At 44.0% G+C, this 24,592-nt stretch overlaps 1 protein-coding gene across 2 annotated transcripts in view; it reads left to right on the plus strand.

Annotated features, from left to right (window-relative positions):
• Positions 1–24,592, plus strand: part of NELL1 (neural EGFL like 1) — an 821,556-nt gene that overhangs the window by 73,593 nt on the left and 723,371 nt on the right. For both annotated transcript variants that reach the window (XM_040638900.1, XM_040638901.1), the window contains exon 3: positions 656–806. In XM_040638900.1, the coding sequence (XP_040494834.1) occupies positions 656–806 (151 nt within the window). The remainder of the gene's footprint in view (positions 1–655; positions 807–24,592) is intronic.

Genomic DNA, 24,592 nt, shown 5'->3' on the forward strand with positions numbered 1-24,592 from the left:
GAGCCATCCACTCCATGTTTACAGAGAAATTCCAGGCACCCTTAGAGATCATGAACATGCCTTGTATTCTTGAAGCAAAAGTGGAATTGTCTGGCCTTATTAACATCAGTAAATCTTTGCTGGGTACAGAGCAGGGACAGGTTTCCCTCTACACATCGCGAAGAGAAAGAAACCGAGTCTGTGGGGAAAAGTACAACTGGAGGCTGCTGAGGGGGAATTTGGGTCCTGCTTAAACACAGGTTCTCTGAATTCAGGATCCATCCATCTGATTGTCTCTCACCTTTTTCACAGCAACTTAATCTGTTGTAGTCTGCCACATTGCTCTGTGTCCTGTCAAAATTTCTGTCAGCGAATCACTGGCTGGCCAATTATGAATTTGTCAAAGTGACAAGTGGTACAGTGACAGAGGTGGCATTTCGGGGTTTTGTGCTGAATGAATGCTGCTGGATGGAGGGGTGGGTGGTGCCTGAAAACAAAGTATTGGTAAGGTCGGTGGGGGCAGGGGGGAGAATGAAAAAGGCAACCTGGGTTCTCTGGACATTTCTAACTGTGCATCTTTTCTCTTTCTTATTTTCCCTCTCCTTCCTTCTGTATTCTCCTCCTCCACCTCGTTCTCTGTCCCCTTCTGTTCCTGCGTTTCCTTCTTGACTCCTAGATACAGAAAGGGAGATCCATGCCGCCCCTCACGTGAGTGAGAAATTAATCCAGCTCTTCCGGAATAAGAGTGACTTCACCTTTTTGGCCTCTGTGCAGCAAAAGCCATCGACTTCAGGAGTGATCCTCTCTATTCGAGAGCTGGAACACAGGTAAGCTGTACTTCTGAAAGTGTACTTAGAATTAAGGGACCCTACAAAATGCCTTGGAATTGAGAGCTTGTATCTCTAAGAGAACGTGTAGCTAGCTGAGGCCTTGTTGCTGTTGAACATACTGATGCATTTTCTTTGCATTAAGAACTTACTTTGGGCAAAGTGGCTTTCCTGTTGACTCTTCAAGGACCACTCCTGAGTTTCTTGCCTATCTTCTGTCTTCTGGTAGACTTGGCTCCTATGAAACCACATCCTCTGTCATATTGGCTTGAGGTCCTCAAGCAAGTTAGACTTAACACCCTTCAGTAGGCATTTATTATGTGTTTATGCAGGGACTGTGCTGGACACTGGGGATACAAGGTGAATTATAAAAAATTTCTGTTGTAAGGATCTCATAAGGCAGTAGGGAAGATGAACAAATGTCACTAAGTATTGTAGATGCAATGTTAGGAATGTATGTTTAAGGAATAAAGGTAGTAATAGTGCGTTCTGAAGGATCGTGGTAAGCTAAGGCAGGCTTCAGAAAGGATTGTGGTGGTCTAAAGGAAAGTGAGTATTCATTTGACAGGCTGAATAAAGAGTAAGGGGTGGGAAGGAGGGCATTCCAGAAATCACTTGCTATGATTTTTGGGAAGGAGAGGTGGGTGGGGACAGTGGTTGGCACGTTGTATGTGGGCCGAGGGCTGAGGAGTCTGGGGTGGGCAGGGAGGAGTGGTACTACAGAGCTAGGTGCCTCTGTAGCCACTATCCAGAGAACAGACGTGTCTGGGAGTTCCCTTATCCCCCAGGCAGCCTGTAGTCAATGATGGACAGAATGTGGGAGTTCAGAAGCCTAGTTCTTTTGCCTTGGAGGCCTTAAGGCCAGCCAGCTCTGCAGCTTGATTAATTCTCCAGTGCTACCTGAGATTAGGCTGGGTCTTCCAAGCCCTGCTCTCTTCCCTCCCCCGCCCCCCATACTTCCTTAGGAAATCACTCTGAAGTTCACATGTCAGAGTCTGCTTCTGGGGAGCCTGAATTCAGATAAACCTTCCTTTACCTATTTAGGTGGACCTATCTAAAAGCAGAACCGTGTAAAAGCAATTCAGTACACTAGGTCGGTGGTTAAGGAAGACCAACAGAGTGGCAGCTGTGGAAGGGCCAGAATCCTGGCAGGCCAGGAAGTCCTTCTGACCTACTAAGCAGGAAGAACAGTGGGGACAGTCAGAAGAGAAATGCGGAAAAATGCGGTTTTGGGGGTGGGGTGGAGAGGTGCAGACAACAGACTGTGGCTGGAGCAGAGGATCTCCACGTGCCTTTTTAGCAGAGGTGAGGATCCAGAGTTCTCTTTTCAATGGTGAGGTTTGATCTCTGCCTCAAACGGATGTGATGGGCCCTGATCCTTCTGTAGGGATGTTGACACACCCAGAGAAAGCAAGGCGGCGTGTGTTGGGAAGCCGGGACAGGTTAGAGGCCAAGTGTTCTGTGGACTCGGAGAAGGCATGGGAATCCTTGGTACTCCAGGGTGGAGGTGTCCAGCCAGTCTCAGCTTCAAGGACCTGGAAGGGTCATGTGCTTGCCCCGCTTGGGCAACATGGTGGGGGTGGGCGTGAGGGTGGCCTCAGTAGGAGGGCCGTACGAGTGACCTAGTATAGAACGTAGAGGATCTTTAATCTCCATGAAAGCCGAGGGGGAGCCCAAGGTGAGTGAGAAGCAAGTGGAATGGCAGTCGTTGTGGTAGAGCGTGGACTGCAGAGCTGGCCTGATGGAGGCTGGAATTCTAGTTCTTGCTCTGTGGCACTGTTAAGTCTCCGAACTCCTCTCCCTTGTGATGAGGGGAGGTGGCCATCTACTTTGCAGGGTGCCGAGAGAGTGAAAGAAGATAGGGCCTGGGAAGTGGACTGCCCTTAAATACGGACTTCTCCTTGTCTAAGCATAAATCTTAAAGCTACTTCTTGGATTTCTCTTTTCTTGTTTGGATTTTTTTTTTTCCTTAAGAAACCTAATTCCTTTTAGGAAAGGTTTAAAAAACAACTTGTGTTGCCACGCAGTCCTCTGATGCCACTTTCTCCTCCCTCACAGGTTTCTAATAGAACCTGAGGATCCTTGAATGGAGAATCATCTGAGCATTTTTCATGGTAATAGGAAAACCTCAGGTCTTGATTCAAAAATAATAAACATAAGGAAATGGGAAGTTTCTCTTCCCCTTGGAGTTCTATGGTGCGCCTTTCTCCATGTTTGTTTGGTCTGATTAAGGCTTGGTATAAAGAATTGCCTGAATCTGTCATGCACTGGAAGACCTCGTTTCCACACTTAAGCAGATGTTCATCTAGTTAAGGAGACCTGGAATGTAAGAGGGATATATGATCGTACATATTTAGGAATTAAGCTATTATAAGCCAGCAGTGTCCCCATCTGTAATAGAGTATCTTCAGTAACTTTTCAGATTTATTCTCAGTACAACAGTGTCTAGAGCAGCAAGTTGTCTTGGGGACATTGGTCATGGACCTCCAGCAAGATGTAGAAGATGACCAAGGATTATGAGGCTTTTGCTTCAGTAGTGGAGGGTTGTGGGACCGGATAGGTTAGATAGAGAAATTGGAATCTGTCTGGGATCTGACAGCCTGACTGGAAGGTGAGACTCCCCAGTGTGTTTCATGGTTCTTTCCTGTGTGATCCTTGCTGTATCACTCATGACCCAGATGGATTAAACGTGTCTGCCACAACTGGGATATGGTGGGCACTTAGGTTTCCGGATAATTTTTAAAATTTCTACATTTCACTGTTTTTTAGTATTTTCAGAGTTGTGCATTCAACACAGTCCTTGATAAATTTCTGTTGTCTCCCGTAGAAATCCCATGCCCTGAAGGTGTCCCTCAACCATCTCCCCCATAGCACCCCAACCTTAGGCAACTGCTCATGTATTTCCTGGCTCTATGGATTTGCCTATTTTGGACATCTCATATAAATGGAATCATAAAATATGTGGTGTTTGTGACTGGCTTTTGTTTAGAATGTTGATGGGGTTCTTTCATGGAAATAGTGTATCAGTAGTGCATTTTTAAAAATTACAGAATATTGCATTGTTTGGACATACCATGTTTTATTTATCAGTTGGACATTGAATTTTTTCCAAGTTTTTGGCAGTTAGGAATAATGCTATGAAATTTCATGTAGAAGTATTTCTGTGGGCCTATATTTGTATTGTCTTGGGTATATAACTAGGGGTAGAATGGCTATATTGAGTGGTAGCTTTGTGTTTGTTGAATTGCCAGAATGTTTTCCAGAGTACCCATACCATTTTACATTCCCACCAGCAGTATCTGAGAGGTGCAGTTTTCCCAAGCTTTAATAGTTACTATCTTTCTCTTTGTTACAGCCACCGTGATAGATGTGAAATGACCCCTCATTGTGGTTTTGAGTTGCATTTCCTGATGGCCAATGATGTTTGAGTGTCTTCATGTTATGTTGCCTGCTTATACATTCTCTTTGGAGAAAGGTCTATTCAGATCACTGGCCTGCTTTTTAATTGGGTTGTGTTACGATATTGTGAGAGTTCTTGATAGACACAAGTCCGTATCGGATAGGATTTGTATTTTTTCAACTTTGCAGATTGTCTTCATATAAAGCCCAATTTCTTAATTTAGTTGTCCAGTGTGCCTATATTTTTCTTCATGCTGGTGCTTTTGTTCTAAGAAATCATTGCTTAATCGGAGGCTATTAAGACTTCTAGGATTTATTTTAAAAAGCTTTTATAGGTTTAGCTTTTTAAGCCTTAGGTATATTTAAGTTTTTTTTTTTTTTTTTAAAGATTTTATTTATTTACTTGACAGAGATAGATAGCCAGCGAGAGAGGGAACACAAGCAGGGGGAGTGGGAGAGGAAGAAGCAGGCTCGTAGCGGAGGAGCCTGATGTGGGGCTCGATCCCATAACGCCGGGATCACGCCCTGAGCCGAAGGCAGGCGCTTAACCGCTGTGCCACCCAGGCGCCCCAAGTTTTTTTCTATATGGTGTGAAGTGTAGTGGTTCATCTTTACCTTTTTGCATATGGATAACCAGTTGCCCCAGCACCATTTGTGGAGTCCTTTTGTCCCTTGTCAAAGATCCCTTGTCCCTTTATCTTGGCTCCCTTGTCAAAGATCAATTGACTATAAATGGGAAGATTTTATTTCTGGGCTCTGAATTCATTGGCCTCGTCCTTATGCTAGTGCTGTTTTGATAATTGTAGTTTTCTAGTAAGTTTTGAAGTTGAAGTGGGAGCCCTCTGACTTTGTTTTTCAAGGTTGTTTTGGATATTCTAGCCCTCTTGAATTTCGCCATGAGTTTTAGGACCAGCTTTTTAATGTCTGCAAAGATGTCAGCTGGATTTTTCAAAGAGATTATGTTGAATCTGTAGGTTTCTTTAGGGAGTGTTGCCATCTTGGCATTATTATCCATGGACATGGAATTTCTTTCTATTTTAGGTCTTTAAACAGTGTTTTATAGTTTGAGAGTACAGGTTTTACATGATTTTTGTTTATTTTTAAAATTATAGTGGCATCAGAAAGGGAATATCATAACCTCCTCTTGTTTGCTCATTGCTACTTTATAGAAATGCACTTGATGTTTGTATGTTGAACTTCGTATCCTGCAGAGTTGTTGACCTCATTAATTTGACTAGTTTTTTAGTGGATTTCTTTTAATATGTTCAAGATCTTATTTGCAAATAGGACAGAAAGAGATAAAATGATCTCTACCTGGTTGCCTTATTTTCTTGCCTCACTGGCCTGGCTAGCACTTCCAGTACGGTGCTGAATAGAACTGGTGAGAACAGGTAGTCTTGTTCGTGCTCCGAAGAAGGAAAGCTCTTCGTTTTTCACTGTGGAATGTGATGTTAGCTGTGCAGTGGATGTTCTTAGCTAGGTGGGAATTCCTTTCTATTCCTGGTTTGTGGAGTGTGTGTGTGTGTGTGTGTGTGTGTGTATATCATGAAAGGGAATCTCCCCCCCCCCCCAGTGCTATTTCTGCATCTGTGGAGATAATCATGTTTCTATTCTGTTATTGATGTGCTGTATTATACTAATTGAATTTTGGATGTTTAACCAAGCTTGCATTTCTGGGATAAATCCCACTTAGTCATGTTGTATAATCGTTTTTATAAATTCCTGGACTTGATAGTATATTATTGAGGACTCCTACATCAATATTCCCAAGAGCTACTAGTCTGTAGCTGATGCCTTTTGTCTGGTTTTAGTGTCTGACTTCTGCCTGACCTGAAAGCTATGTGGAGTAGCCTTCTTCCCGCACCCCCGACCCCGCCCTTGCAAACCAGCATTTGCTGATTTTGTACTGTGTGCCAGACATTTGAGTTGTATATTCTTTTTTTGATGTTCCTCCTTGACTGAAGGATACAATTTTATATTTTGAAAATGTTTCTCCTATTTATCAGCTATTCCGTTTTTGTCTTCCATTGTCTAGAATCTCCACAGTAGTGAGGAGTAAAAAACCAATTAAAGGTCCTTACAAAAGACAGGAAGACCACAGACAATCCAGTTTTTAATGTGTTCCTAAATCTGTTTGATATCTCTGGTAGTTTCTGATCTATCCGTCTCTCTTACATATATTTATGTGTTGTCCTCATGTGAAGGAAATTTAGCTTTATTTCTGATATACTGAAAGACCAAAAAAAAAAAAAGAAAGTGGTTACATTTTATTAAATGTCTTTTCTGGGTACCTTTTTGAGATAAAACATAAAAGGGGGAAAATATGCAATTAACATAACCACATTAGAGTCCATAATGTTGAACTCTTCCTGGGGAAAATCCTTAAATATTCTTACTAATATTGTTGCAATAATCCTAAATACAACATTAATAAATGATAGCAATACTAATAGCAGTAACTAGTATTTTTGCACTGATAAAAGGCATTGTCCTAAATGCTTGACACTAAATTCATTACACACTTATTAACTCATTAACAAGTGAGATAGTAAGTTCTGTGTGAGCTTAATTCGAGGCTTTTGAGTTACTCTCTGGACTTTAAATATATATGTAATACCTCTTCCATAAAAGTTCCTGGTAGAATCAGCCTGAAAATTATATGAGCTGATAATTGTTTTTGGGGAGGCTGAGAAGTCTTTCATTACTGAAATGTTCATTTTCCATCTCTTATGGTATTCTAGGTAATTTTAAACTCTTTGCCAACTTATGTTTTGTCAATCATTTCATTGAGCTCTGTTTTCTGGGGGCAGAGATTTGGACGTTCTATTTTTTGTTGTTATATTTGTGGTTATATCTTTAATTTGCAGTGTGAAATATATGTATTTCCTTCTTGGCCAGGCTTATCATGGGATCGTGTAATTTATCGGCCTTTTAAATGAAAGTGTTCTTAGGTTTATTGGTCAAATCTGTTTTTTCATATTAAATTCATTGATTTCTACTTTTTACCTTCTTTTTGATCACTTTGTGTATTTTTAGTAGCTTCTCGGATGTTTTCAATATGTAGCAAAAGCACTGAAAGCTTCATATTTTCTTGTATTTCAAATGCAGCCCACTGCCATTGCTGTAGTTCTGTACTTTGTCCTTTTCTGCAGTTGTTAATTTTAGTTTGACTTCCTCTTTGATCCAAGTTGGGATATTTAAGTATTTAATCACTTTGAAAATTTTAATGTGTGACTTCTGGTTCTATTGAAGAAAAACAAGTGTCGTGAGATTTATAGATTTTTGAGATTGCTGAACTCCTTTTCTGGTGACCTTATACGTGTTAAATATTGGTGGCATGTTTAAATGGATGGGTAGCTCTTGTGTGTATGTAGATACAGATAAAACTTCATACGTAACACTTCCCAGTTGCGTTACTCAATTTCTGTGTGCATTTATTTTCTACTTGAACTGTGGGACCTGAGAACTGTAGACTCCTAACTTCTAGGATTAGAATTTTGTCCTATTCTCCAAGAGTAGGTTGAAGGGTCATATCTGGAAAGGTCCGTGCATGACGTGTACCACGTTACGTTGGCCGGGACTGGGTAATTTGGTTTAGCATGTGCCAAAGATGTGAGAACATAGGCATTGGAATAGGTAGGCAGTCTCGGTCTTGATTGTGTGGGATGTTTCCAATTTAGCCTGTGCCCAAATTAGGGAAGTACCCTAGGTGAGAGACTGTATCACAGGGTTTTCTTTTTTCTTTAACATGTAGTCCTCTTACATTCCAGATTACATGCATACTATGTATGTATCAAAGATTCATTTTCTCCGTCCCTGGTTAGGGGTGCTTAGAAATTTCATGGCCAGTTTCAAAGGTTCCCATGGAATCTATTGTTCCAGGCACAGAGACTGCCTGGGATATATTGCATCTTGTACAAGACCATGAAAAGGGTGAAAGTGTGTGAACCTGGAGACTGAAATGAATAATACCTTGGGATTTTTGTGAGGATTAGAGGTATTTGTAAAACCCCTCGCCTAGTTCTTGGTACCTAATAGAACAAGTGGAATTTTGATACTGAGGGGAAAACAGGATGCTGAGGGGAGGCCAGATAAACATACGGTTCCTTTTCTTTCTTTAGTTCAATAGTTAAAGGAAAATGATGTCTATCACCCAAACTCTTCTGGTAGAGTTCAGTTTCCAGTCAAAAGTCCCCCTTGCTGATGAAGCACAATGGGGGAACAGCATATTGGATCTGAACACTCTCCCAGCCAACGTGTGCTCCGTGGGAAGTCGTCATCCAACTGCCTTTTCCAAAGCCATGGGCCAGAAAAACTACATTTACTGTTCTGGGAATCCGTTTCCAATTTCTACTAGGCTTCTGGCTACTCTCAGGCAAGGCTGTTATTGAATTAATGGTGGAAGGGTTCTTTCAGTGGCTGAATTCTTTTCTAGCCAAAGGCTGGCATCTCTCTCACCTGGTGGGGATCCAGCAGTCAGAGGTGGACCATTGAGGAGGTTGTGACGCCTTTAAACCAGGAGTGCACTTCTTGGCCCAGCAATATGTGGAAACTCCCTGGGTAACTGAGCCAGTTGAGTTCCCATGAAGATCTTAAATGAGTAGATGAAATGAAATGGAAAACTTAAGTGTAAGGAGGATTGAACGCGGACCTGCAGGTAGCAGTTGAAGTATGCTCTTATGTAATGGGCACGCTGTTGTTCTAGATTTGTAATTTGATGGGGGTTCTGTTTTGTTCTTGTGTTTTACGGTACCAATAGAGCACATGAAAAGAGCAACAAAGATGAACCTGTCTTACTGAACTCTTAATATCATTGCAGATTTAGAGTTTATTTTTCCTGTTTGATGTGTGTTAATACAGAGCTTTGCTAAAATGGAAAGCTTAATTAACATAGATTAAATCTAATTGAACATTCTGCCAGTGTATGCACATTGATAAGATATAATGGTAAATCTTCTGTTTTTCAATTTTATTCCTAAATTGCAGAAAAAATTTAAGCATCATTAGGAAGCTGAAAGCCAGGGGTCTAAGAAAAAGCTTTCTTTTTTTTTTTAAAATTTTATTTATTTATTTGACAGAGAGAGACAGCCAGCGAGAGAGGGAACACAAGCACGGGGAGTGGGAGAGGAGGAAGCAGGCTCATAGTGGAGGAGCCTGACGTGGGGCTCGATCCCAGAACGCCGGGATCACGCCCTGAGCTGAAGGCAGACACTTCACCGCTGTGCCACCCAGGCGCCCCTAAGAAAAAGCTTTCTGTGGAACAGTTCTAGGAGAAGATTAAGAGGACATTTTTAGTTTCCCAAGGAGGCCTCTCTCCATTGTAAAATGAAACTTTGTATTTCAAAAGATAGCTCTTAATTTCCAGAGTTCTTTCCACTTTGATGCCAGATACAGCCAGGAATTGAACGGAGGACTATCAATTCCCAGATGTGTGAGCTTTAGGAATTAGTTTGCCTCCGTGTCCTTTCATGTAAAGTGACGGTATCCATTAGCATGTCTTGGAATCCTTGAGGGGACCAACAGGAGCACTGAGTGAATGGTTCCTCCTACATCTCCTGTCAAGGCCCTCAACAAATGTTGTTCCCTTCCTCTCATGGCTGCTTTTCGTTTACTTAATTCTTCCCCAGATACTTCAGTAGGGAAAAGGGGAGGTATTGGGACCTTGCCACCATTCAAAATAGTGATTAGGTTTTCACATCAAGAGATTGTTGTCTAAAATAATGGGTTGACCTAACAGAATACATACGAGAATTTCTAAGCGGGCTTACGTTCTTAATTACGAATGATCTAAACCAACATTTATTTTGTACTTTGACGTAATTGAAGAGTAGAATGGAAGGTAGGAGGTGAGGGGAGGAAATTCTTAGAGTGTCACATGGTTTGGTGAAGCCAGCCCAAGAGAACATTCTCCTGGGGCAATTGAAAGTACATTTTCAGGGGCACCTGGGTGTCTTTTGGTTAAGTGTTGGACTCTGGGTTTCGTCGGCTCAGGTAGGGACCTCAGGATCATGACGCTGGGCTCCGTGTCGGGCTCTGTGCTTGGAGTGGAGTCTGCTTAAGATTCTCTCCCTAACCCCTCCCCCCCAGGTTTGCTCACTTGCTTGCTCGCATTCTCCTTCTAAAATAAATCTTAAAAAAAAAAAAAAAAATTCCAGTAATTGAACCTTTTACATAAACTTGAATGTATAAGTTTCCTCCAAGGAGATACAGTATAGGGTGTATTTAAAAATAGATGTTTTTGGTTACTGCGTGGCTTCCATTTGGGAAGGGAGGGAACAACATCCAACCCGGAATCTTGCCCTAATGCAGCTCTAGCCGTGCTGCTTTTGAATTGAAGTGTTGCAGACAAGTCTCCACCAGTAGAGGCTTTGGATTTAAAACGATGTTCAGTTTAGACTGTAGGCCCCCTTTTCAGCATTTAAGAAATGTTAATGAAAACACACCAAATAGTGTGTGTGAGGCTACATGCTGGCATGCAGTGATGACGATCATTCAGCACCAGAACGGTGGCTAATGCTCCCATGGGAGGAATCCAGGAGCACAGTGCAGGGGACCTTGCCTTGCTCTTCCGAAAGGGCTTGAGAAGTCAGCTCACTGGGAGTTAGGCTTACTGGGCGAAATAGAATAACTAGAAATCTGGGGGCGCCTGGGTGGCTCAGTCGTTAAGCGTCTGCCTTCGGCTCAGGGTGTGATCCCAGGGTCCTGGGATCGAACCCCACATCGGGCTTCCTGCTGGGAGCCTGCTTCTTCCTCTCCCACTCCCCCTGCTTGTGTTCCCTCTCTCGCTGGCTGTCTCTATCTCTGTCAAATAAATAAATCTTAAAAAAAAAAGTGTAAAAAAGAATAACTAGAAATCTGTCAGAAGATAAGTGCAAGAGGGTTCTGGATGTGGTGTGAGTGAAGGGGCAAGAGATGAGAGCTCAGATGCCTTCAAAGAACTGAGGGGGAAATGCATTGTGAATGGAGTGGGGGGGGGGAGCATAGGTAGGGCAGAAGGGGCAAGGGGGGAAAGAAGGCAACTTGGAGAGTCAGGCAAAGGGGAGGATGGTGAATGGCTCAGTAGGCACTGTAAAGGATTTGGCCTTTCCTAGAGCAACTGGGAGCCGTGGAAGTGACTGAAGGGCAGCTGTGGCATGAATAGGTTTTTGGAGGATCACACTGGCTGCTGAGGGGAGAATGGTATGGATGGGGCAAAGTTGGAGACAGAAGGCCAGTAGCAGCTGTGAAGAGCCCCGGTTGTAGCCAAGAGAATGGGTCCTAGATGAGGTCAGATAATGGTGTTGCAGATGGAAGGAAGTTGATTAAGAGATCATTAAAAGGTGCAGTGAACTGGGTGTAGTTCAGTGTAGGATGGTGGGGGTCAGACAGAGAGGAGTCTGGGTGATGCCAGTGGTTCTAGCTCAGGCTACTGGGCTAAGCAGGAAGGGTGGGGTGGGGTGTGCATGTCTATTTTTATCCCTGTGTTCATGTCCCATAGCATAGTTCCTTGAGTTTACTTTGTTCTAGTTTTTAGTAGAATAAAAATCTAAAAAAGCTAAAGAGGGTAATAAAGAACGGGAAATAGTCTTTGATAAATGGGATCCCTTGCTTCTGAATGGAGGCAGCTTCGTGGAGGAAACAGCTAAAAGCTGAAAATGTGTCTAAAGATTCTGCCCAATGCCAGTAGACAAGAAACCTGGAATCTGGGTTTATCCTTTTTCATTTTTACACCCAGCAGAGTGTCAACACAGCTTCAAGGGAAAGTTTCAAGGCTGCAGTGTGCATTAGCAAGTAGTAATTTTCAGACAAACGAAAATGAGTGGAGGGATCTCATGTCAAGGAAATAAGGTTTTTCAGGACCACACTAATTAAGTTAAATTTAAATCTTTGTCGGAAATGAAGCTGTTCAGATGACTTTTGACCTTAATCGAAGACCAGAAGCATCCTAGCAATAGACTATAATGTTTTGGGCAAATTGCTCATTCTTGTATATATGCATATTAGATTTTGGATTGCCTAGTGCCTGAGAAATGGAAAAACAGCAAATGTAGCCATTAACCTTTACTTTTTTTTTTTAGTAAAAAGTCACAATTTCATTAATATTTATGCATAAAATCACTTAAGTTCAATGGAATTCTAGAAAATTGAAACGGTCATCTTTGACTTTCCTTGGAATTAGTGGTTGTGAAACACTTGAACGTCTGGGTAATAGGTATTCATTCATTTGGCTCCGTGGAGAGAAGTGTGGACAGCTAGCTAAGCCTTGTCACGTTTGGAAGATTTAACTCTCTGGCTTGCTGAGTTCTGGGTGGAAGGCACTCCAGACTGTCAGTCCATTGAGGGGGGTGGTGCAATGGCAGCATTGCTGGGCCTGCAGTCAGAAGACATGGGCTCAGGTCTCTGCTCTGTCCATGAAAACTCAAGAGCCCTTGATCAGGCCTCTCCCTGTACCTCCTCTTACTTGTCAAATTGGAATTCATCACTCTTCAATGACTAATCTGCATTATATGTTAATCTGTAGGCAGAAACATCGGATTCTGCGGTGAAGAGGGCAGGCAATTGACTTGTCTTCAGGGAGCTTGCCTTCTAGTGGGGCAAGTCCCATAAGTGGGACAAAAATGAAACCTAATGACAGATGTCAAGGAGGAAAATAGAGGAGAGATGAGTGACAGGTCAGTGGAGAAGAGAGGGTGCCAAAGAAGGCTCTGTGAGGATGGGACACTTAAACTGAACCTGAAGAGCGAGCCAACTATGAGGAAATCAGAAAGAGGAGTGTCCCAGGTAGTGGAGACCGTGGTTCTGCAGCAAGAGCCAGCCTGCTGTGCTCAAGGGTTAGACTTGGGGCTGGTGTGTATGGAACTTCATAAATTGGGGGCGAGGAAAAGGAGTGTTTCTGGACGAGGAGAGGCTAGCAGTTATAGCTGTCTTGACAATTTTAGTACGGGAGTGCTTCATAAATGACCAGGTGTTATTCATACAGGCCATATAATTTCAGGTCCCAAATCCCTTATCGAGCGCCAGCCATATGCCAAGAAAATTTGCCCATTTGTGAGAACTATTCCTTGGAAATAAAAATAACTTCAAATAATCTGAAACTACAATTACGTAAATAAATGAACTCAACTAGTGGGCTTTCAGACCCACCCCCTTTATTGACTGAATTGGTTGCCAATAATCGTAGTCTGGTCGGACAGAATTGGCAGTTTACCACCTGAAGCATTATCGGGTCGTCTGGAGACCACCAGAGCAAGGTTATTCCAGCCAGTGATGGTCTCTCCTGAGAGCTATAGGGTCTCCTCCCAGGAAGAGAGTGGTGATGCAGAGACAGGGGGTAAGGGGTGTGTGGGAGGAGGAGGTTCTTATGCGGGGGGGTGTAGTCCGCAGGGCAGAAACTGCAAGGAGTCGCAGTGGTGACATTGGCTAATTCCCGATGAAAGGTGGCCTTGCAGGATTGGAGCATGGACTTCATCTTCTACGATAAATGTCACACAGCTGGCCTGTAGTTGGCTTGCACAAATGCTTCGTTTCCCTCTTGTTACAATGACCTCTGTGGTATTCTTCCTCTAAAAATGTTTTAAAACTTCTGAATTAGTGGCTGACACTTAAAATTTGAGTTATTTGGCTTAAAAAAATCCAGCTTTCTGGCTTTTCATGGAAAAATAGTACCTGTCTTCTTTAGGTTGCCAGTCCTTAGCTGTCCTGATAGTTTCTCTGTGACTGTGAGGCCATGCGCTGGTTGCTGGTGGTTTTTTTTTTTTTTTAATGTAGACTTAAGAAAAAAAAGTTCTTGTACTATGTTTTAATTAAAAGAGAAGGATTGCTTAATTCAAGGAAACGACTTGATTCTCAGCCCACTTCTGTCCTGGAAGCTGCCCACCTGGCCCTTGTAGGCGCTGGAGATGCTGCTCCCCTCTGTAGGGGTTGGGGTGCCGGTGAGGTGTTCCAAATGTGGTGGAGGGACCTGCTGAGATGGGGGCTTTAGCGCTAGAGGTCATCGGTGGCTGTGCAAAGGACTCCTTTACCATGTTGGCATCTTTGTCACTAGAGGGGGTGGCCGGTTCAGGACGTGTGGTTTGCAAATGGTGGTCTTCAAATTGGCGAAGGAAGAAAGAAGCATGAGGGCAGCGAGCTGGAACTCGCAGAGAGTTCCATGGGTCCCACACACTACGCTTTCCAAGCGGGATTTATTTCTGAAGCTGCCTTAGATCGTGTCCCACAGATTACCTCCAAGAACTTGTATTTTCCGACGGCCGTGGTCACCACGTTTTCTTAAGTCTGATTCGGGAACTTTACAGTCTGCCGAGGCATTTCTGGCTGACTTTGGGGATAACTTTTAGTTTGGAAGACAGGGTTTAGTTCCTGAAATCATGGAATCCTTGGGAAGTGTTCATGATCAACTGGGAACAGGACAACGAATTATCCTATGATAACTGCCCTTGAAAACCTGGCCCGTGTAGTTCTTGTTGGTTTGGTAGAATTGGCTTTGTAAAAACAGATCTGCACGAGTTTAAATGGGACCGTGAAAATCACCGGTGCTGGGCCATTTGTTTTCTTTCATTCTGCCCTGATTCGATTCTGGGTACTTGGCTCTCCGCTTGAGGAATATGCAATAATTTCTCTCTGGATACTGTATATTCAGTGCCTTGAGTTCCCTTGATTCAAAGGAGTAAGAGGAAGGGATGCTCTGCAGCGGATTCCAGCATCTCTCCTTGGAAGAAGCGCACATGAGTTCCTTTGGTGCTTTTTGACTTTGGTCTTAGAATCTTGGGCTAGAAACTGTCTGTCTGATGACCCTTCCTGCAACTTCTCTTGAGACCTAGGGAAAGGGGAAAGATAGATACCTAGAATGTGCCACTTGTTCAACCTTCAATATCTTTGTCCCCATCACCACCAGGAGGTTTTTTCATCTTGGAGATCAGGAAACTGCTGTTCAGAGAGGTTGAGTAATTCATCCAGTGTTTTGCAGATTGGAAGTAGTAGAGCCAGAAAAGAAGGCCAAGCACGAGAATTTGAAATAAGACCCAGATGGTCCTTAAGGATTTTGACCCACTGTGTTTCCAGTGTAATTTTTCATCTCTTGCCTCTGGCATTACTTCATGGGCGTAGTTAGTTTTGGTGAGTCAGATGTGTTGAGTTTGTAATTCCAGCCTGACTCCGGGCACACATCACTGACTAGTGTGAGACTTGGCCCAGATACATTCCAAGGACCACTGGCCTGCAAGATAGGCTTGTAAAACCACAGGTATGACCTTAAATAAATTTGGAAAGAGGACACTCCATCTCTTGGAGAATCAAGATAAATATTAGCATATTCAAGACTCTTTAAAATCATGTAGTAGGGACTAGGGACTATATGATGCACTTGAAGTGTATCCTTGAATTGAATCCTTAGAAAATGATGAAATAGGTCCTATTATCACTTCATGGATGAGATTGTTGGTTGCTTTGTCAGGGGTCACCCGGGTGGTAAAATGATGGAACGGGGAGTCACACCCAGGTGTCTGGTTCCTCAGCACCTTTTCTTCTTTCTTCTTCTTCCTATAACGATTTTATTTATTTGACAGAGAGACAGCCAGTGAGAGAGGGAGCACAAGGAGGGTGAGTGGGAGAGGAAGAAGCAGGCTCCCAGCGGAGCAGGGAGCCCAATGCGGGGCTCGATCCCAGGACTCTGGGATCACGCCCTGGGCCGAAGGCAGAAGGCCAAAGGCTTAACGACTGAGCCACCCAGGCACCCCCTCAGCACCTCTTCTTAACCAGTGTATTGCATTGGTTCCTTGAGCTTGGTTAAGGAACTACAGCATTTCCTCAACTTTATCCTGGAGTGCTTTGGGGGAGTGTTTAATATCATTTGGTTGCACTAGCATTCTAAGTAACACTAGGAAATACTGCGAGTACAGCATTGGTTTGAGGCAACCATGTGCTGTCCATACAGAATGAAGCTGTTTGATGGCCTTGGAGAGTCTTAGAACCCTGGACGTAGTGGAGTAGGTCAGGGTGTCCGAACCGGCGGGTAGAGACCGAGAGAGGCCTGATGAGGTTGAACCCGGGTAAGGTGTCTCATCAGTCACTGGCCCTTGCACTCTGTCTCCCTGTGGCTGGCAGCGGGATGTCGGCTGAAGAAGGCTGCCGTTGGAATGCTCCGAAGGTATCCAGTGCCCAGCCAGTCTTTGCTGGGGCACTGAGGGCAGTGTCTGGGGCGTGTGCCACCTGTCAAGTTTCAGAGGAGGAAGAGAGGGGCATTGTCTGCTTATGAAGTGCCAGATGAGACTCCATAATGCTTAGTTTCATATGAGGGTAAGATGAATCACTCCTGAGCTGTCTAGGCCATGAGAAACACAACACACTGGCTTTACTGATCTCAAATTATCCTCCTTTAAGCCACTGTGGATCCCAGAAATCAGAAATGAGTGGACTGTGTGGGAAAAATTCAGACACTGTAAACTTGCAGAAAGCCATGAGAATTTATAGGAATCTTTTCCCACTTCCTTTAGCAGGGGCTCTAAAATATGGTAAGTATAGCAAGTCCAGGGATTCAAGATCACATTTCATTGCGCAAAGTACCCGGGGCATTCTAAGAGTTATGTGTGATGGCTGGATGGTACCTCAGGGATGAAGAGCTAATCTACCTCCTCTTGAGCCCCTTCCAGGGAGACTGTTCAGGAAGCTCTGTAGTGGGTATTAGGGTAAGATGAGCTGCTCAGTCCAAGCTGTAGTAGCGATGGAACTTGAACCCCACAACAGTATTGAATGCCGTTCTGACGGGCCAAGAATTTTGAGCAGGCTTTTTCGGTAGCGACTCTTGCTGTTCGGTTTTTGGGACAGGAGTGAATTGCTTATTTCTGTGCCTGGAGCTCAGTGGTATTTCTGAGTAAAGCCTCATGTGCAGTAGCCATGGGGACATGCAGAACTTGGGAGGCCGATCCTGTCCCGAGAAGGATGGGTGGACGACGGCCAGGGCTGTGTGCCCAGGTGTGCCCGTGGCCAGTTCAGGGTCTATTCTGTGCTCTCCCTTCTCTGAAGTGTTATTAAATGTCTTTTATAAACTTGGTGCTGTGTCGGTTGCTGGGGAGATTGAGTTCTCCCTTTGGGGGAGATGGACCCATCAACAATTACAGCAGCACATTGCTTCTTTCCTCTGCACCCTTCGGTGGCTTCAGGATAAGATCCAAAGCGTTGACCACGGCTACAAGTCTCTGTGTGCTCCGTCCCCTGCCTGCCCCTCCCACATGGTCACTCAGCCACAGTAGTCTCCCTGAGGTTTCACAGACCTATCCAGCTCCTCCTTGCCTTTGTCCCAGGGCTTTTGTGCATCATTCCCTTGTTCGAGAACGCCCTTCTTCTGCAGGCTTCACTCCTCCCTTCGTTCACATGTCCTTTCCTGTGTTTACATCTTGTTCCAGAAGCTGTCTCTGACGGTCCTATCTAAAACCGCCCCTCCCCTCCCCTGCCCTATCCCTGCCACCCTGCTGTATGTTCTTATAAACTTTATCATCTTCGGCAGTGTTAGATTAACTCAATCTGTTAGATTAACAACTGAGGTGCAGAAACTTCAGTTTTGTTCATTGCTACATCAAGCACCTTGAGCGATGCCTGGCACCAACCAAAGTTTACTGAATGAATGGGGCGGGGAAGTCCTGTGGTAACACTGGTAGGAAGCCATTCTTCTAGGGAGAAGTCAAGGGAGGCTTTCTAGAGAAGGAGGCATTTGACCTGGGACCGGAAGAAGGAGTTTGTTGGACCGAGGGTGCATGGGTTGGGGAGGGAATGGGGGAAGGGAAGGATGAATGGTGTCTTACTCCTTCCACTCTGCTCCCCCCTCTGGCTGCCTGTGACCTATGAAGGGCTAGTATCATTGCTTAGAGTTTACTCCTGAGCGTCTCGTCCTCACGCTCCCATACCACAGTAAGATGTGTTGAGTGCGTGACTGAGCTTTAGTATGATTGTGATGAGGTTGGGGGGAAGGGTAGATATATTCATTCTTTTGCAGTGAGTATTAGCAGCTTATAACCAGCTCCTTGTGAGAAGTACACAGGGGTTTCACATGCTGGCAGCGGGACTGTAAAACATCTTGAATTGATTGTAGGGTAATAATGTCCATCTCCAAGAGGACTTGTTATGATTGTAAAATGTCCAACTGTTTTCATACGTTTAAAACTCAGGATGAAGTTAGCTCTCCACTTGGGGCTTTTCTCACTTTGACACTTGGAATTTTAATTGAGCCTTGGTAGCTAGATCTTTAAAATGAGATAATGTTCAAACACTGTAATTAAATTTTTAAAAAGGGCAGCAGTAACCTACATACTAACAGACTCAGGCTGTATTCTGTAGTGGTTCACGCGCCGCTTCATCTGAATATCGGGGCTGCTCTGTGATTCATTTGCATGTTACCGGGGAGTACTTGCTTAGCAAATGAAGGTGAGCCACCAGAAAGCTCGTAAATATCCTCAAAGAGATGAACCGAGGGTCTCTTTCTAGATTCCCCTGGGTAGGCAGTAATAATAGGTCCAATACTTTATTTCTGTTTTTAAAAAATGTACTTTATTGGGGTATGACTGTCGAACAAAAAGTTGTACACGTTTAACATGACGAATTTAGAGACTGGTGTGCACCTGTGAAACCATCACCATCTAGGCCGTGAATTTAGCCATCACCTCCTAAAGTTTCCTCCTGCCTTCTTCATTATTACTGTTAGTTTGTGTTTGTGAGAAGAAGCTCTTCCAAAATTCCACATACAGGATTCAGTGTCGTGACCATAGGCCCTGCTGCCCAGCTTTGCAGGCATCAGATCAGGCCTGTGCTTCATCAGGGTTAGGCGGCCTCAAGCCCGGACTTGAGAGCCAAGTCAAGCCAGGAATGGACAGGAGTGGATGAGCTGGCAGTTGAGGTCAGACTTGGGGACACAGGTACAGGTTGGATTTTTCGGCAAATAGTGGTTTGGAAGCCAAACAGGAAGACCCCAGGGGCATGCAGAAGTTGAAAAGGTTAAGGTCAAAGAATATGGCTCCATACAGTGGCATAGCCAGGACTCCTAGAACACTTGGGTGCTAGATACCAAAGCCTCTGAGAAATCAAATAGTATAGTGGACACAAGCCATTAGCCACAGGGTAATTTCATCTTCTTTCCTCAGGCCCTTGCAGGGTGTGGCATGGCACAGAGGCCTAACAGGTTGATTGAATTAGTGAGACAGGGAGACTTTTTGCTAGGTCAGGTGTCAATCTTAGGGCAGGTCTGCCCAAGGCCTGCAGGTGTAGACCACGAAACACCTCAGGGAGGTGCTAATAGACTCCTGTGTTTAAAATTATGAAGCTCGATTTCCTGCCAGATTTCGACAGTTCACCGGTGTCAGGAGTAGGAACCATACTTTGAATCCTTCATTGTATGTTGGGGCTGAGTCTTTAAGAGTGGTTTTGAGTTGCTAGATATCCAGGATTGGAAGAGCATTCCAGGCAAGGGGAATGGTGTTGACAAATGCAGGGTAGGAAGGTAAAGATTGCAGATGAAGCTAGAAGGTTGGTGGTGGTCTCATCATTAGGAGTGCTATGTTCTTGACTTTGCTTAAAGAATTTGGACTTGTAATGATACATGCTGAATGAATGAGCTCTTTGTGTAGACCATGTGGAGTCAAGAGGCTTGAAGTGGGTCCTGTTTGCAATGTGGAAGGTGATCTTTGAGGTGCTTCTAAGGTGTGTGACCTGGAAAAAACAGCTTTGCCCCAGGGATGTGAGCCATGATATGTGAAGGGACTACTATATGAAAGGGAGAAACACAAGGTCTTGAGGGAGAAGTAGTGGCAGGGAATGCTGGGAAAGATCCTAAGGAAGCGTTGTCTGTGCACACATTCCTATCCCGGTAGACTTTAAACCACAGAAGGCATGGTTGAATGTTTTAATTACATGAGGAGCTTCTGAGATAGAGATTTTAAGAATTCTATATCCCTTGAATCTGAATCCCCGGGAATTTAGTAGAGGAATCTGTTTTACATAGGTTTCTAGGTGATTCTGATGCCAGCATTCTGTGGGCAAGTGTGTGGGAAGTGTTGTGTAAGGCATTTCCAACTATGCCTTATGCGCTTTCTTGAAAAGGCTAGAGAGAAGAAATAGTCATCCAGCCAGGACTGGAAGGCAAGCCAAAGGCTCCTGGAAATGCCCCAGGGAACTCCGTGCACCTGCCATGGGGATGCTGTACTGTTTGGAATACGGGTTTGGCTGAAACAAAGATCAAAATGACAGTGGTTTAAACAAGGTGGAAGCCTTATTCTCTCTCTGGCAGCTGTGTGAATGCAGGCAGTCCAGAGTTTAACGTGCGAACTTCACAGGGTTGGAGAACTTGGCTCCTGTGTACTGTGGCCCTGCAATCCCCAGGCTCCTGCCCTCTGCCCCATGAGTCACAATGGCCTACTCCCCCACCTGTGCTAAGCCAGCAGGGGCAAGAACAGAAGCGGAGAGTGTGCTTCTCCCATCCCCATGGCCGGAACTTGATCCCACAGCTACACCTAGTTGCAGGGAAGGTGGATCGTGTGGCTTAATTCTGAGCAGCCATGTGCTCCCCTAAGATGCTGTTACTGAAGGAAGGAGAAGAGAAGGTACACTGGGCGAGTACGTGTGAATGCCTGGAGAATTTTTGTTGCACGATTCTGGGCGAGGTGCTGGTCGGGGGATTAGTTCCCTTCTAGGAGACTCCCCCAGAGGCTGGCTGTGGTAGGAGGCTGGCTTTCGTGGAAGTTCTCACCGTACAACCCTCCCAAATGAGAAGGCGTTTTGGCTGGAGCCCACCTAGATATTGGACTGATAGTTTAAGTATGCTTATGCTTTGGAGCATGACGTTTGTGTAGAAGAGACGGACAGAGTGGGGGGTCTCCGGAGAGTCTGGTTGCATGGAGATAACTAGCGTTTGCTGACACTATGCTTTTATGTGTTAAATACTTTCCATATGGGGTAGTATGATCTCTATCCAGATCAGAATTTCAGACCTGGCAGTTGGTTTAACTGTTCAGACTGAGAGGTGGATGCCAGGATTGCCAAGTAACAGCCTTCGTTTTAGGGCTGGAGTGCAGAAGAAGAAACCATGGCGTGGGTTATCTGAGTCTGTGTCCTCATCTGTAAGGTCGAGGTTGTAATTGTGCCTGTGAAGATGTGGACATCAGTGTATAATGACTAATTCCATGGACCCCCTTACATTGTTCTGTGATCTGAAGAGCCTATGTCACCAATGTCAAAATTATTTTCATTCTTAGGAGGATTTAAATTCAAACGAGACCACTATAAAACTCTTTAGACACTATCAATCCTCATTATGTTCTCAAATGAAGTGGTGGGAAGCTTTCTCTGTGACTTAGAGGGGTTCTTGGGGCTTATTTTAGGGGGCTGTTTTCTCACTGAAGGTTTGCGCTAGGGGTGGTACTATGTTTGTTGATGGAATAAACGAAAGCAGGTGTTTCTGGTGAGGCAGCTCTTCTAGTGGAGGTGCGAAGACCCAAGCTCCATCCACTTTGCCTTCTTCAACATGGGGTGCTCAGAGTTGCTCTGGGGGTTATCTTTATTCCAGCGTCCAGAAAGAAGATTGCATGTGGGACGTTTAGACCAGTCCTGGTAACAGCATGTCAGTTCTGTTGACATTTCCTTTGGCTGGAATTCAAGTACATGGCCATACCCAAGAGCAAGAGAGGTTAGGGAATGAGTGTAGTTCTGTGCCAAGAAGGGACATGGGTTTGGTGATAAGCTAGCGGTCTTTCCTACACGCTGAGTTGGTTTGTACCATCTTTCTTCCTTCTGAAAACTATCTTCTCTGTGGGGAGAGTAGGGAGGGGGGTGAAAAGAGAAACTTGACTTGCATCTGTTGTGGTGGGCACAGTAGTTTAATTAGGAACACGTAAGTCCCCAAGGAGGCTTTGCTAATAGCTCCTGCCTTCATGTGACACAGGGCCAGTGGTCTCTGTATCTTTGCTGGTTCCAGGAATGTCATGTCCTCCACGATATCCTAGATAGCAACATAAGGTAGAAAGAACATCGTTATTGTTACTTAAATCTGGGTCCAAATCTTAGATCTACTACTTACTGTCTGTGTTGTCAAGGTCAGATCTTATAGTTTGTATCTTCGAACTTCAGCTTCACTGTGAACCAAGGATAGTGATGCTTTCCTTATGGGCTTATTCTGAGGATTTGAAACCATGTCTGCCACACAGTAGGCACTCAATAATGGTGGTGGTGATGGTGGTGGTGGTGGTGATTATGTAGCTACTGTACTTTCTGTTCTCAGACTGAAGGGTGTGGTTAAAATTTTCCTAATGTCTTGCTTTATCTTGTATAGTCTTACGGCATATCTATTGAAATCAGTCATGTTCGAAATGCGGTCTCTACATCTAACTGTGAACACTTGTGACTCATTAAACTAGTGATAATGAAACAAGTGTGTCGTCATCTTAGTGACAGGAGCCATTGGTCTAGCTCTTTACCAAGGTTTAGAATAGAGGTCTTGTGCCTACTCCATTCTTATTCAGGATAACTGGAGATGATGAAGGCTTTATGGAACTACTTTGGGGTTCCTCTCCCCCAATAATTGGTGATCTCCTGACTTGTGCCCACTGCCTGCCCTCTGCCTTCCCTGCTCTCAGAGAGCTATCCAATCTCCCCTTAATTTCTGTGTCTTGCTATCTTTACCTCCTCATCATTGTTTCCCCCAGATGTCTTTTCTAGTCCGTTTGTGTCTCATTTTCTAGCTGTTCGCTGTAAGGTTTCACTTTTCTGCAACTATGGGACAGGTGGAAGGTGGATTTCACAATTGGAACCAGGGCGAATTGGTGGCTTTCCTTGATTTATTACAAGAATGACCCAGTGCCTGGGGGAGATGAAGAGAAGCCATGAGTCAAGGTTTTTGAGAAAAAGCAGACTGAAGAGAGACTGTCTAGAGGATCCAGTCTTTTTTCGGAAAGTAGGAAAAAATGTGAAATTTTCCATTGATGTGTCAGCCGCTTGTGTGGCCTTCTTGGCTCTGCCTCTTGGGGGAGCAAATAGTACTTTATTCTCTTTTCCTTTTGAACTAATTTTACACTTAGGCGGAAGTTGCAAAAAAGTTTTTCTATATCCCTCACCTGGCTTCCTGCGTTAACCTCTTATGTAACCATGGAAAACTTAGCAAAACCAGGCAGTTGACATTGCTCCAGTACTATTAACCAAAATATACAGCTTATTTGAACTGTACCAGTTTTTCCGCCAATCTTTTTTTTTTTTTTTTTTTTTTTTTTAAAAACAAAACAAAAACACCCTGCTCCGGGATCTGGTCTAGCAACCCACATTGATTCAGTTATTCCTCCTCCAAAGCATGACCGTTCCTTACACTTTCCTTGTGTTTCATGACTCTGACACTTTTGAAAGAATACTGGTCATTTACTTTGTAGAATGTTCCTCAAGTTGTTTCTGACATTTTGTTGCGATTAAATTAGGTATTTCTTGGGCAAGAATACTGGAGGACTGATGGGTTTTCTCTATGCATCACGTCAAGGGGTTCCTGGTGTTGATCTCTGTCTGTTTTATTACGAGTCCTGTTAGCCTTGGTCACGTGTTTAAGGTGGAGCCTCATAGCTTTTTTTTTTTTTTCCCCTGTAAAGTTTGTTTTTCCTTTTGAAGCCAGTTCTTTTAGAAGCAGTAATTGATGAAGGTCTTTTCCATCCCTCAAATGGGAAACTGCTTTTGAGACAGTAGAATGAGGTGTGTTGTGGGGGGTCAGTTTGTGGAAGAATGGGATTGGAGTCGTGCCTCAGGAATGCCTAGTCTTCTCTTGGCCCCATTTCTTCGCTCATCTAACTTCTTTGTGGTTTAAGTCGGCCAGCAGGATTTCTTTGTATATTTCATGGTAAGGTCTTCTGTTAAAGGATTTTCTTAGCATGCAAAAGTAGTTTTTCTAGGCCTCTTGATGTGGTGGAAAGGAGGAAATTTTTTTTTTTAATCCTTAAGAATGTGTTTCCAAAATAGGTATTTTATATGACTCTAAAATTCCTAGTGTGGAAAACAATTACTCCATCTTTCTGGGAGGCTTGACTTTTTTTTTTAAATTCCATCCTAATTGTATTTATGTTCGGTTATCCAACATAGAATACATCATTAGTTTCTGATAGTGTTCAACGATTCATTATTTGTGAATAACACCCAGTGCTCATCACAACACATGCCCTCCTTAATACCCATCACCTGGTTACCCCATTCCCCCTCCCCTTCGCTTCTGTAACCCTCAATTTGGTTCCCAGAGTCTCTCATGGTTTGTCTCCCTCTCTGATATCTTCCCATTCAGTTTTCCCTCCTTCCCGTGTGGTCCTCCACTCTATTCCTTCCTTATGTTCCACTATTAGTGAAACCGTATGATAATTGTCTTTCTCTGCCTGATTTATTTCACTAAGCATAATCCTTTTCCAGTT

This window comes from Ursus maritimus, unplaced genomic scaffold (genome assembly GCF_017311325.1).
Source record: "Ursus maritimus isolate PB19 unplaced genomic scaffold, ASM1731132v1 scaffold_23, whole genome shotgun sequence".
NCBI lineage: Eukaryota > Metazoa > Chordata > Mammalia > Carnivora > Ursidae > Ursus > Ursus maritimus.